The following is a 14,727-nucleotide window of genomic DNA, read 5'->3' as shown; positions in this document are numbered from 1 at the left end:
GAACTTATGATACTCATTACTGGCCTGTTCGGGTTTTGAGACAAAAAATTATTTCAATTAAAACAAATTACAACATCATGTCATGTGTGTAAGTGCGTTAGTTATTGTGTTTTGTGAAAATTAGTTTTATTTTAACTCTTCTATAAGACCTCACTTTAGTCGGTATAAAGAATATAAAACATGAAATCTTTGTAAAAGTAATGGTGTCTCGTGTTATGTTTATTTTTTTTTTTTGTATTTATATTATTAATTTTAAATTCATTTCCTTTTTGTACAATATCATTCTTTAGTCAATACTTTATGATAAATAATAATTAAGAGAAGTAATTCCTTTTTAGTTTGTTTAGTACAAATCTATTAAAAGGAGCTTATGAGCACCCCTATTTGACTCTTTAAAAAAGGGAAGTAACTCATGGAAGTGGTTTGAATGTTTGCTAATCTTTGATACGTTTGATTGTAGGAGAAAGAGGACTCGGCTTTCACTGTGGTTTAAAAACAAAGGGAAAAAGAATATACATGAGCCTGGGGTGGTATAGAATAAATATAATTCAACCGCAGCTACGGTAATCTTTTTGCAAAACAACCATCGTCAAAAATGAAAGAAAATTAATTTTTTTAACTATAAAAAAAAATATTATGGTTGGCTGTGGGCCCTAAATGGCGTGCCCCCCCCCCCCCCCCGCATTGCGGGGTCTGGCGGTACTGTAGTTCCGCCCCTGCGTTGACCTTGTCCTCCCGACCGTTACTTCAATCTCCTAACTAGGTCGGGTATTACCTAGTGCCGTAGCTCCCCCCCCCCCCCCCCACCTTCCCCTCCCTGTCCTCGATTACCCAATAGAATTATAATCTTAATTATTCCCAACGCCCATTTAAAAATCGAACTTCAAAAGATAACATCGCTTCCTGTTTTTTTTTTCGTGAATAGACTTTAAAACATTATTTTTTTAATGTTACTGTTTCGTGTTACCTTTAACACCCCCCCCCCCCCCCCCAAACTCACAGCAAGCAGAAACATGGGTAAAACGTAGCTGTTACATTTGCTTGATAACCGATCTTGGAATTTTTGTATGAGTGTGGAAGGGTGGGGGGGGGGGATTTCCAAGAAATATTATACGTAATATGGAGTTGTCCCATGGCTGGATTTAGACTTGAATAGGCCCTAAGCTCTGTGATATATCGCGCCCCACCATGAGCCCATATGTTATCTGTTGCCGAAGTTCTTCTAACCTCTACAGAGTTTTCAATGGGGCAAATAATGGGGCAATCTTTTTAAGTAGATATTATGACAAGAGGTCATTAAAAAAAAGTGGAGGAACTTAGTTAGGTTGTTTAGCTATTCGAGGGGGGGGGGCAACAAAGTGGGGGCACTAAGTCATAGCTTGCTTTACTTATGGGGGGGGGACAAAGTGGGGGACATCAATTTATAGCTTGTCAAGCTTATACGTAAATCCGGTACTGAGTTGGTCGAACGAAATGTTTTTAACGTGTATTGGGTGTTGTGTAGGTAAACATTGGTCTATTTTTGTCGTGTGTGATATGCGATTCCCCTGGTCCTCACATTAAATTGCTTTAGTTCCAGATTTCACCAGGGACTTCCCCTTTTTGCGGGTTTTCTGAGTTCTAGCCTGTCAACGACATAAAAGGTGTCGTGCGTGTAGCAGTTGGGCCTACCTGGGGGAGAGAGGGCAGACAGGCAGTCCAGTGCTTTAGGCAATCAAGATGTAACAAGTTAATTCAATACAAGTTTATTGTGTGTGTGATAGCGTCTTCAGAGTGATTCAGAATGATATATTTACTACGCTTGTGTGGATTATGTATTAAAATTAATAAGTGTACTAAAAAGTGTTTGTAATTCACTTATACTTATTTCTACGATATGAGACATTTTTTACGAGACCACAATCAATTTTGAGTTCTGTATTTAAATGTTTTTATGACGTTCTAAAGCAATTAGTAATAAGATTTGATAATGATATTATTAGTTTAAAATATGTTTTAACGGATATAAAAGGCAAGTACCTAACGTCTTAAACAAGATTAATGCAGAAACAAACAAATACAAAAGTTGCCAGTTTAATTACAATAAAAAGTGACCAGATTTTCGTTTCATCTTGGAACCAAATACCCGTCAACTGATGTCAATGAAATAAAAACTTGATTGTGACTGAGATTTTCGTTTCTACTGATACACCTCGTGCTATGGCTACCAACGGAGACGACGATGAAGTGAAGACCAGACACGCCTCGTGTCAGGAGTGCCTGGTGCTCCTCACGGTCAGGAACCACGTCCACGACAGCATCAAGTCCATCGAACTGGCCCTGGTCGAGCTGAAGAACGCCCGGGACAAAGGCGTGTGCACGGCCAACTCTAGCCGGACCATGAACGTGGACGAGCTGGTCAAGCTACAGGGCAAGCTCGAGAAGAAAGTCCCGCGGATGTTTCAGTGGTTGATGGAGCACGTCAAGACTCACCCGCCCTGTTCTAGAACTCAAGGTAAGGATATGAGATCTCACCTAGTTAGTTCTAGAACTAAAGGTAAGGATATGATGTCACACCTAGTTAGTTCTAGAACGCAAGGATAAGACGTCACACCAACCCTGTTCTAGAACTCAAGGTAAGGATATGATGTCACACCTAGTTAGTTCTAGAACGCAAGGATAAGACGTCACACCAACCCTGTTCTAGAACTAGAGGTTAGGATATGACGTCACAACCACCCTGTTCTAGAACTCAAGGTAAGGATATGACGTCACATCCAACGTGTACCAGTCCTCAAGGTAAGACCATGACGTCTCACCTAATTAATTCTAGAACTCAAGGTAAGACCACAACGATTACTTTGCTTTATAACTCACGGTAAGAAGTCTTAAAATTTTAAAAAATCTTATGACAATGTGTCAATGCATGTATTTACACTACCAGCATTGAAGAGAATTGAAACAAAATGGACAGTCAAGATTACTCCTGTTTGAGACAACAGCCATTTTAAGAGTAAAGGGTTCGATCTGTCTGCATGTTACCTACCCGCCTTACCCCCGCCCCCCCCCCCACCCCTAAGAATTATACTAAGATATAAAAATAGTTTGCAATAAAATTAACACGGAATTTTCCGGATTTGCCCGAACGAGTGTGTTTCTGTTGGGGAATTCCCTTGTGTTAACGAGGAAGTAACACACTATGACGTTCTACACACACACAATTCTATTTTTGCCTGCGTCTTTTATTTACGTCCATTTACTACATCCATTACCTTTATCCATTAAGTACTCTCTCTTTAACTACATCAATTAACTACATTTATTAACTAATCAATTAGCCACGTATTTTAACTACACTCTTTAACTACATCAATTAACTACATTTATTAACTAATCAATATTTAACTACATCAATTAACTACATTTATTAACTAATCAATCTTCAACTACATCAATTAACTACATTGATTAACTAATCAATTAGCCACATATATTAACTACACTCTTTAACTACATCAATTAACTACATTTATTAACTAATCAATCTTTAACTACATCAATTAACTACATTTAGGCACATAAATTAACTACACTGTTTAACTAGATCAATTAAATGCATTTATTAACAAATCAATTAGCAACATCAATTAACTCCATTTATTAACTAATCAATATTTAACTACATCAATCAACTACATTTATTAACTAATCAATCTTTAACTACATCAATTAACTACATTTAGCCACATAAATTAACTACACTGTTTAACTAGATCAATTAAATGCATTTATTAACCAATCAATTAGCAACATCAATTAACTCCATTTATTAACTAATCAATCTTTAACTACATCAATTAACTACATTTAGCCACATAAATTAACTACACTGTTTAACTAGATCAATTAAATGCATTTATTAACCAATCAATTAGCAACATCAATTAACTCCATTTATTAACTAATCAATATTTAACTACATCAATCAACTACATTTATTAACTAACCAATATTTAAGTACATCAATTAACTACTTTTATTAACTAATCAACCACACATATTTACTACAGCCTTTAACTACACAATATAATAAACGGAACATATAACTACAATCATTAAATCGTTTTACAATTTGCAAATTTTTATCTGAGTATTTATACAACCAGGAGTACAAAGGTAATTAGTAACAAGATAAAAATACATACAGAAAACTAAAGTGAAAATATTTTTGGTATTTTAAACAACAGCGGCCGTGCATTTAAAACATTAGAACTTCTAAGTTAGCATTAAAAAATAAAGTTCATTGATTGGGTGGAAATGTTAGGTCACGTGTGAGTGGAAGCTCCACCTACTAGCTCACCTCTGGTTTAGAACCACTCTTTGAAGTTTGCTCTAAAGATGGGCAGCACCATTTGTTTAGAACCACTCTTTCGGGTTTGGTCTAAAGATGGGCAGCACCATTTATTTAGACCAATCTTTGGGGTTTGGTCTAGGCAGTGTTTCTTCCAGACTTTTTTCTCCGGGGGGGCACTTGAAATTTTCGGGGCGGCGGTAAACTTTCTTCGGGGGGCGGACACTGTTAAAAGTAAATATTTTCTATATAAATTATATAAATTTCATTTCGTTCGGGGGGGGGGGGGGCGATAAAAAAATTTGGGGGGGGGGGGGGGGGGGGGCTTCGCCCCCCCCCCCCCAAGAGATGCTTGGAAGAAACTCTGGGTCTAGGGATGGGCTGCCCCATTAGTTTAGATTAGTTTAGAACCATGAATAAACCTTTTTTTTTAATTTCCCAACAGCTGACAGCGGGTACTGTAACTCTGTGGAGGCGAGTCAGCTAACGGAGGCGATGGGCAAGCGTAAGTTTGGTTTCTGTGTGTTGGGTGTGGGGGTTTTGTGTTGGGGTGTGGGAGTTTTGTGTTGGGTGTGGGGGGTTTTGTGTTGGGTGTGGGAGTTTTGTGTTTGGTGTGGGGAGTTTTGTGTTGGGTGTGGGAGTGAGTTTTTTGTTGAGTGTGGGAGTGAGTTTTGTGTTGATTGTGGGAGTGAGTTTTGTGTTGATTGTGGGAGTGAGTTTTGTGTTGGGTGTGGGAGTTTTGTGTTGGATGTGGGAGTTTTGTGTTGATTGTGGGAGTGAGTTTTGTGTTGATTGTGGGAGTGAGTTTTGTGTTGGGTGTGGGGAGTTTTGTGTTGGATGTGGGAGTTTTGTGTTGGGTGTGGGAGTTTTGTGTTGGGTGTGGGAGTTTTGTGTTGGGTGTGGGGGTTTTGTGTTGGGTGTGGGAGAGAGTTTTGTGTTGGATGTGGGAGTTTTGTGTTGGGGTGTGGGGGTTTTGTGTTGGGGTGTGGAGTTTTGTGTTGATTGTGGGAGTGAGTTTTGTGTTGATTGTGGGAGTGAGTTTTGTGTTGGGTGTGGGAGTTTTGTGTTGGATGTGGGGGTTTTGTGTGGTTGTGGGGGTTTTGTGTTGGGGTGTGGGGGTTTTGTGTTGGGTATGGGGGTTTGTGTGGGATGTGGGAGGTTTTGTGTTGGGTGTGGGAGTTTTGTGTTGGGTGTGGGAGTTTTGTGGTTGGGGTGTGGGGAGTTTTGTGTGGGTGTGGGGGTTTTGTGTTGTGTGTTGGAGTTTTGTGTTGGGTGTGAGAGTGAGTTTTGTGTTGGGTGTTGGGTGTGGGGTGTGTGGGTAATTTTTGTGTGTGGGTGTGGGTGAGTTTTGTGTTGGGTGTGGGGAGTGAATTTTGTGTGAGTGTGGTTGAGTTTTGTGTTGGGTGTGGGGGTTTTGTGTTGGGGTGTGGGGGTTTTGTGTTGGGTGTGGGGGTTTTGTGTTGGGTGTGGGAGAGAGTTTTGTGTTGGGTGTGGGAGTTTTATGTTGGGTGTGGGAATTTTGTGTTGGGTGTGGGGGTTTTGTGTTGGGTGTGGGGGTTTTGTGTTGGGTGTGGGTTTTGTGTTGTTGGGTGTGGGAGAGAGTTTTGTGTTGGGTGTGGGGGTTTTGTGTTGGGTGTGGGCGTTTTGTGTTGATTGTGGGAGTGAGTTTTGTGTTGGGTGTGGGAGTTTTGTGTTGGGTGTGGGGGTTTTGTGTTGATTGTGGGAGTGAGTTTTGTGTTGGGTGTGGGAGTTTTGTGTTGGGTGTGGGAGTTTTGTGTTGGGTGTGGGAGTTTTGTGTTGGGTGTGGGGGTTTTGTGTTGGGTGTGGGAGTTTTGTGTTGGGTGTGGGGGTTTTGTGTTGTGTGTTGGAGTTTTGTGTTTGGTGTGGGGGTTTTGTGTTGGGTGTGGGGGTTTTGTGTTGGTTGTGTGAGTTTTGTGTTGGGTGTGGGAGTTTTGTGTTGGGTGTGGGAGTTTTGTGTTGGGTGTGGGGGTTTTGTGTTGGGTGTGGGGGTTTTGTGTTGGGTGTGGGAGTTTTGTGTTGGGTGTGGGGGTTTTGTGTTGGGTGTGGGAGTTTTGTGTTGGGTGTGGGGGTTTTGTGTTGGGTGTGGGAGTTTTGTGTTGGGTGTGGGAGAGAGTTTTGTGTTGGGTGTGGGAGTTTTGTGTTGGGTGTGGGAGTTTTGTGTTGGGTGTGGGAGTTTTGTGTTGGGTGTGGGGGTTTTGTGTTGGGTGTGGGAGTTTTGTGTTGGGTGTGGGAGTTTTGTGTTGGGTGTGGGGTTTTGTGTTGGGTGTGGGCGTTTTGTGTTGGGTGTGGGGGTTTTGTGTTGGGTGTGGGAGTTTTGTGTTTGGTGTGGGAGTTATGTGTTGGGTGTGGAGTGGGTTTATTGTTGATCTGTGGGAGTGAGTTTTGTGTTGATTGTGGGAGTGAGTTTTGTGTTGATTGTGGGAGTGAGTATTGTGTTGGGTGTGGGAGTTTTGTGTTGGATGTGGGAGTTTTGTGTTGATTGTGGGAGTGAGTTTTGTGTTGATTGTGGGAGTGAGTTTTGTGTTGGGTGTGGGAGTTTTGTGTTGGATGTGGGAGTTTTGTGTTGGGTGTGGGAGTTTTGTGTTGGGTGTGGGAGTTTTGTGTAGGGTGTGGGGGTTTTGTGTTGGGTGTGGGGAGAGAGGTTTTGTGTTGGATGTGGGAGTTTTGTGTTGGGTGTGGGGGTTTTGTGTTGGGTGTGGGAGTTTTGTGTTGATTGTGGGAGTGAGTTTTGTGTTGATTGTGGGAGTGAGTTTTGTGTTGGGTGTGGGAGTTTTGTGTTGGCTGTGGGGGTTTTGTGTTGGTTGTGGGGGTTTTGTGTTGGGTGTGGGGGTTTTGTGTTGGGTATGGGGGTTTTGTGTTGGATGTGGGAGTTTTGTGTTGGGTGTGGGAGTTTTGTGTTGGGTGTGGGAGTTTTGTGTTGGGTGTGGGAGTTTTGTGTTGGGTGTGGGGGTTTTGTGTTGTGTGTTGGAGTTTTGTGTTGGGTGTGAGAGTGAGTTTTGTGTTGGGTGTTTGGTGTTGGGTGTGTGGGTAATTTTTGTGTGTGGGTGTGGGTGAGTTTTGTGTTGGGTGTGGGAGTGAATTTTGTGTTGAGTGTGGTTGAGTTTTGTGTTGGGTGTGGGGGTTTTGTGTTGGGTGTGGGGGTTTTGTGTTGGGTGTGGGGGTTTTGTGTTGGGTGTGGAGAGAGTTTTGTGTTGGGTGTGGGAGTTTTATGTTGGGTGTGGGAATTTTGTGTTGGGTGTGGGGGTTTTGTGTTGGGTGTGGGGGTTTTGTGTTGGGTGTGGGGGTTTTGTGTTGTTGGGTGTGGGAGAGAGTTTTGTGTTGGGTGTGGGGGTTTTGTGTTGGGTGTGGGCGTTTTGTGTTGATTGTGGGAGTGAGTTTTGTGTTGGGTGTGGGAGTTTTGTGTTGGGTGTGGGGGTTTTGTGTTGATTGTGGGAGTGAGTTTTGTGTTGGGTGTGGGAGTTTTGTGTTGGTGTGGGAGTTTTGTGTTGGGTGTGGGAGTTTTGTGTGGGTGTGGGGGTTTGTGTTGGGTGTGGGAGTTTTGTGTTGGGTGTGGGGGTTTTGTGTTGTGTGTTGGAGTTTTGTGTTTGGTGTGGGGGTTTTGTGTTGGGTGTGGGGGTTTTGTGTTGGTTGTGTGAGTTTTGTGTTGGGTGTGGGAGTTTTGTGTTGGGTGTGGGAGTTTTGTGTTGGGTGTGGGGGTTTTGTGTTGGGTGTGGGGGTTTTGTGTTGGGTGTGGGAGTTTTGTGTTGGTGTGGGGGTTTTGTGTTGGGTGTGGGAGTTTTGTGTTGGGTGTGGGGGTTTTGTGTTGGGTGTGGGAGTTTTGTGTTGGGTGTGGGAGAGAGTTTTGTGTTGGGTGTGGGAGTTTTGTGTTGGGTGTGGGAGTTTTGTGTTGGGTGTGGGAGTTTTGTGTTGGGTGTGGGGGTTTTGTGTTGGGTGTGGGAGTTTTGTGTTGGGTGTGGGAGTTTTGTGTTGGGTGTGGGGGTTTTGTGTTGGGTGTGGGAGTTTTGTGTTGGGTGTGGGGGTTTTGTGTTGGGTGTGGGAGTTTTGTGTTGGGTGTGGGAGAGAGTTTTGTGTTGGGTGTGGGAGTTTTGTGTTGGGTGTGGGAGTTTTGTGTTGGGTGTGGGAGTTTGTGTTGGGTGTGGGAGTTTTGTGTTGGGTGTGGGAGAGAGTTTTGTGTTGGGTGTGGGGGTTTTGTGTTGGGTGTGGGAGAGAGTTTTGTGTTGGATGTGGGAGTTTTGTGTTGGGTGTGGGAGAGAGTTTTGTGTTGGGTGTGGGGGTTTTGTGTTGGGTGTGGGAGTTTTGTGTTGGGTGTGGGAGAAAGTTTTGTGTTGGGTGTGGGGGTTTTGTGTTGGGTGTGGGAATTTTGTGTTGGGTGTGGGAGTGAGTTTTGTGTTGGGTGTGGGAGTTTTGTGTTGGGTGTGGGCGTTTTGTGTTGATTGTGGGAGTGAGTTTTGTGTTGGGTGTGGGAGTTTTGTGTTGGGTGTGGGGGTTTTGTGTTGGGTGTGGGGGTTTTGTGTTGGGTGTAGGAGTTTTGTGTTGATTGTGGGAGTGAGTTTTGTGTTGGGTGTGGGAGTTTTGTGTTGGATGTTGGGTGTTGAGTGTGGGAGTGAGTTTTGTGTTGGGTGTGGGAGTGAGTTTTGTTTTGGTTGTGTGAGTGAGTTTTGTGTTGGGTGTGTGAGTTTTGTGTTGGGTGTGGGAGTGAGTATTTGTTGGCTATTGTCTGTGTCTGTTGTAAGACTGATTGTCTTTGTTGTTAACCTGTGTGTTTGTTCTATAGTAATTTGGCATTCATAAGTTTGTTTATTATGTTTTTATTATTTACTTCTATGTGTTTTCTGTATGTTTTTTATACGCGTAGTTTTAGCATTTATTGATTAGATATAGCGCTTAGTTAACTTGTGATAGCAAGGTTATAAACGTTGCTAACTCTATCTTTCAAGATTGATAAAAAACTAAAAAAAAAAAAATAACAATTTATTGAGTATTTTTTGTCTGCTCAAAGTTTTAAGATCGCACGCAAATGATTTCACCTTTTTGGCCGATTGTTACCCATAAGCCCTCCCTCATTCTCTTGACACAAAAACAAAAACAGATCCCTACTTTTATGACGTAACACCCCACCCCACGCACACACACTCGAGCAATCCGTACGATAAAGATTGGCTTGAACTGCCGTTTTAAATAACTTCCTCCCTCCCCCCCCCCCCCTCTAGTGACTCGAGTTTGAACACCTAAGAGGCCATTTGTAAATTACGTCATATTTGGAAAGGGGATTTTGGACTATGACACGCTGGAAAAGGGTTAACAAGAAAGAAAGAACTTTTTAAAAAGTAATTCTTTTAATGAATTCAAATGATTATTTCGCAGTTTTAGATTTTTGGTACAGTAAATTGTAATAAAAAAGCGATCGATATACCTTATTTTGACCGAGCTTTAGTTATATTATTGGTTGAAAGATTACTATGCAAATACTATTTTAAAAAAAATAATTGAAATATTGTTTTTGATTATTTTCAGTTGGTGTTTCCGAATTACAACAGGTCAGTTGCTAATTTTTTTACATACTATATTTAAAGACCACCTTTACTCCTGATTCTTTTGCGGCAACCATTGTTTTACGTAATCTTTAGTAGCAACACATTTTTTATTCTTTATCCTAATGATGGTAGGGCAAACATTGTAGATTACATTCACGACTTCAGCCGAATTCAGATGCATCAAAATGTAATTCCCATCTTACCCACCAAGTTCAAAGATTTTACAAGACCACATGAGACCAGTGTTTCTTTCAGGCATCTCTTCGGAGGTGCCCATTCCCCCATGAAGTAGAATTTATATTGTAAACATATACTTTTACCAGTGTCCGCCTTCCCCTACCGGAGAATTTAGTCCGCCTCCACCCCCACTAGGAAATTTTTAAGTCCCCCCCCCCCCCCATCACCGCAGGAAAAGAAACACTGCAAAAGACAGATCACAAAGGTTAAAAAACATGTGTACGTTAAGATTTTAATTGCGCCATCTAAAAAAGTCTTCTCACAAAAAAAAAAACAATATAGAATACGTTTGGTGTACCATCAACTGTAACATCAGCATCATCTTCACAACAGCTTCACACCAACTTCACACCAACTTCACAACAGCTTCACAACATCGCTACAACAGATTCCCACCAACTTCACAACAGCTTCACAACATCTCCACACCAATAGATCAATTTACCTATTGGGTCAGGCTTGTTTTTTTTGAAAAAAAAAAGTAATGTGATAGGGGGAAGTGGATTGGAAAGCCAACATATACAATATAGAGTTTAATATGTCGCTTTGTGTTATCCTTTCTGCTATCTGCTAGATAACTTATTTATATTAATAAATATAAACTTTTGAACGTCTATATTCCACTGATGGTTTAAGATACAAATCAGTGATGTTATATGAAATAGAATTTTTAAAAACTGAAATGCAGTCATGAAACAATCCCCATTAAACATGAAGCTAAGAAATAAAATAAAAGCTGACATCAACCGTGACCAGTGTAAATTTCATTTAACTTCCCTCATGTTTTTATTAACGATTTGCGTGTCACTATATATATATATATATATATATATATATATATATATATATATATATATATATATATATATATATATATATATATATATATATATATACATACGTGTGTGCGTGCGTATTCCATTTGGTTTTATCTCTTCCTGTTTATGAAATGGCAAACACGTTAACTGCGCATTATAATATAAACATATCTTTGTTTCTGTAGTATATAATCTTTTTCATATATATATATATATATATATATATATATATATATATATATATATATATATATATATATATATATATTCCATCAGTTATTTCTTCCTGTTTATGAAATAGCGAACAGATAAATTGCTTTTTAATTGCGCATATTTTTTTGTTCCTGCTGTATAAAATCTAGCGATAAGCTCGGGTTACATGGCAGTAAAATTATCAAGGGAAGTAACACTCTAGAAGACTTGGAAAATATTTCTTTTCTATTTTGCTTACTTGGCTTTTATTCACGGCCTAATTGTTTCATGGAATTTTTTTACTATTATTTAAGTATACCTTGGGTAGAAGGGAGTTGATGTTTGTTCCAATGTAAAGTAAATTGTTATGGTATAGCTTTTATACGCACAGAACTATTTTAGTAACTTATTTAAACATTAAAAATTCTAGAATGAATTTACAATTTGCCTTTTCCGACAAATACAGCCCGTTTACCAGTACCTTCTTTATTTCACTCCCTAATGAAAAGAGAGGCATCTGACACTGATACATAGATATTGACGGTTAGGCTAAATTTCAATCTTAGGCTAGTGTAATATGTAAACCGGTGAAAATAGGCCGACAACTTCCGTTACGCTTGAGTGACTTCAGCTGGTAAAAACAAGCTCTGACGTCAAACGCCTGAATTTTTAAAAATTAACCAATCCCAGGTGTAGGGCAGAGAGGAAGGGAATTCTATTAATAGATCAGAGTGTAATATACAAGACTTATATACGCAATAAAAACACACGGGTGACCTTCATGTATCGTCGGCTTCAAGCCAAGCTGATTCAACAAACGGATAAAGCCCATTGGCTTACATTCTGTTGGTTGGTTGTTATTGTACCCGGCTGTCCCGGAAACTTTATCCGGATGACTAGACAGGTGAACACTTCCACAGTACCACCAGGTCAGCGGTTGATGGGGCAGGTGAAACAGAGTTCACGAGCTTCTGTGTCAACGTCACCTCACATTGTAAACTTATGTAACCAGCAGAGAGGTATAACAGGCCGACGCCAACATCATCCCTGACCACACCCACGCTACCCACATCTCCATCACACTGTACACCCACCACCCATCCCACCCCATCCTCTCCAATCCACGCCACGCACACATTTACCCAGTAGCGTAGCGGGGGGGGGGGGACATATGTCCCCGGGCGCCGACCTTAGGGGGCGCAAAAATGGGTTGGAAAAATAAACTGAAAGGTTGAGGGGGGTGCAAATCGAAAGTATGAAGGAGGGTGCAAATCAAAATCTTGAGGGGGGGGGGGTGCAAATCGAAAAGTTTGTCCCCGGGCGCCGGAATGGGTCGCTACGCCTCTGCATTTACCCCCCCCCCCCCCCCCCGCCCATAAAAAATCTGTGTATTATAATACTGTTACATCTTTGTCTTTCAGTTTACTTACCCTATCTAAGTCTAAAAAATTTTATAAAACGAAACAATAGTATAGTGAGGTCATTTTAAAATGATGGTGTGGTATGGTATGGTGAGATCACTTTGAAAATGATGGTGTGGTAAGGTATGGCGAGGACACTTTAAAAATGATGGTGTGGTAAGGTATGATGAGGTCACTTTAAGAATCATGTTTATGGTATGAGGTCACTTTAAAAACGATGGTGTGGTATGGTGAGGTCACAGGGCGGTTTACTATGCTATATATTATTCTTTATTCGTGTTATCTATGAAAATGTATTTCTCTATTTCAGCTTCCTGGCGAGTCAATACCCGAACACCAGGGGCTGATTATCATACACGATCAGCGGACTCCTGACGCCGAGTGCTAGCACTTATGACTCCTAAAGTGGCTGACTCGATGATGACTCCTAAAGTTGCGGACACAATGTTGACTCCTAAAGAGGCTGACTTGATGACTCATAAAGAGGGTAAACTAGCTGGTGTCTAGTAAACTGCCGACTGGCTAATGTCTGGCACACGAGAAATTCCCGAAGCATAAGTTACAAAACCTGGCACCAAATGAAGCAAACCACGGATTAGCTGGCAAATTTTTTAAAATCTGACTACAAAAGTAGTCAGCAACTTGGGCGTAGTGAGGTTTGAACCTAACCGCCAGCACAATGATCACAGCGACTATCCAGCTCACACTGACCATGTATGATTCTTAAAAGAATTAAATGATGAGAGAGACTTGAAAAGGAAATGGTATTATTCACACGTTATAGTAGTCTTAAAACAAAAGCAAATCGTGTATCACTCCGTGTTTTAACTCTGAACCCCACCAATAGTGTCATAGTTTCCATAACTACTGTTTGGTGTATTTCGCAGGGGTCCCTATAAAATGGGCGATTTCTTGTAATGTGAGGACCACTATGCAATCCCTTTCTTTGACTGATATTTTTAATCTGCACTTGATCATTTTTTCAACTTAAATCAATCATTAATACATTCATTCATAATTTTAGTAAATTATGCTATTTTAGCTTTTGTGTCACTCCTGAAAGTGTCACCCCAATACTGTGTCACTCTCTAAATGGTGTCACCCGCTTAGATCTTTAGAAAATCACGGATATTTTTGTTACAACAAGGGACGTAACAAGACAAATACTCAAATCATCAAGGATCACGTGCTTATCTCCCTTTTTGTCAAGCCCGAATAGTGCACAACCTCGATGCTACTCTCAATTTCCTTTAAAGTTTAAACCGTTATGGTTCGCAGATTCGATAACCCAATAGTGATACTCTGTTCTACACTCATTGCAATACAAGTAAAAATTGTGTTGTTGCAAGTAGCAAAAAGCATTTTTTGTATGACTGGGTTCATGGCGCAAACTAAAGGCAAATACGAACCACATTATTGGTGATTTTACAGTCTTTTATTGATATCAGATAATATAGCAGCTACACTACTAGAACCACGACTTCAGTTTCGTCATCTCCTCGCGCTCTCTCTACCTCTCTCTGCTTCCTTTCCTTAGCGCATGCGCACACCCATCCTATATTTTATATTCATATCGCCTTTTTAAGATACACACTCAAAACATACATTCATCTACATTTAACTGTTACAATTTATATATAGGAGCCTCAAAACTCATTACTGATTAATTATAACATATAAAGAACATAAAAGAACATAAGTAATGATGTTCTTAATATTACGATGTGTGCACATACCTAGCTCACATGCATGTTAATTTTTGGCAAGCAGTGTACGATCTGGTGTATGTACATACCTTAATATACTCGTAAAAAATTTAAGTAGATGTAAAAATTAAACCAGGAGTGATCTCCCCTAAACGTTCTCAAATATTCTTATATATCACTACGGGGGATGGGAACTCGGGATATAGACATGATTTTTTATATATTTTTAATTACTTAAACTTTTTACAAATAGAATAGAATCTCGTAGGAAAAATATTGCGCACCAAATGAACGCCAAACAATATGTGTATAATAGTGCGGAATATTATTAGTCAAATCTTTAAAGTGAAATCTGTATGTATGTGACCAAAGATTACAAAATAAGAAAAAAAAAGACTTCTGTGTCGTCATAGTGTTGTGCGTCAAAGTGATTATCGTCTAAATTAATGATTTAAAAAATTAACATTG

At 40.4% G+C, this 14,727-nt stretch overlaps 1 protein-coding gene across 1 annotated transcript; it reads left to right on the top strand.

The window, feature by feature from the left end:
* Positions 1-1,662: 1,662 nt before the first annotated feature.
* On the top strand, positions 1,663-14,040 carry LOC131952366 (uncharacterized). Its single transcript, XM_059315020.1, has 4 exons — positions 1,663-2,494; positions 4,776-4,835; positions 9,866-9,888; positions 12,864-14,040. Exons 1-4 carry the CDS (start codon positions 2,200-2,202, stop codon positions 12,939-12,941), a joined length of 456 nt encoding a protein of 151 aa, XP_059171003.1. The 5' UTR covers positions 1,663-2,199; the 3' UTR covers positions 12,942-14,040.
* The last annotated feature ends 687 nt before the right edge of the window (positions 14,041-14,727 follow it).

Source organism: Physella acuta, unplaced genomic scaffold, assembly GCF_028476545.2.
Source record: "Physella acuta isolate Inbredline_101_S28 unplaced genomic scaffold, ASM2847654v3 ptg000008l, whole genome shotgun sequence".
Classification (NCBI taxonomy): Eukaryota; Metazoa; Mollusca; class Gastropoda; family Physidae; genus Physella; species Physella acuta.
Note: the sequence above shows the minus strand (reverse complement) of the source record. Positions and strands in the feature narration are given on the sequence as shown.

Bases quoted from the DNA above. Each gene is read 5' to 3' on its own strand.
- LOC131952366 (XM_059315020.1), top strand. From the start codon at position 2,200: ATGGCTACCAACGGAGACGACGATGAAGTGAAGACCAGACACGCCTCG. The intron at 4,836-9,865 runs GTAAGTTTGGTT...GATTATTTTCAG, and splicing joins AACGGAGGCGATGGGCAAGC to TTGGTGTTTCCGAATTACAA. The intron at 9,889-12,863 runs GTCAGTTGCTAA...TCTCTATTTCAG, and splicing joins GTGTTTCCGAATTACAACAG to CTTCCTGGCGAGTCAATACC.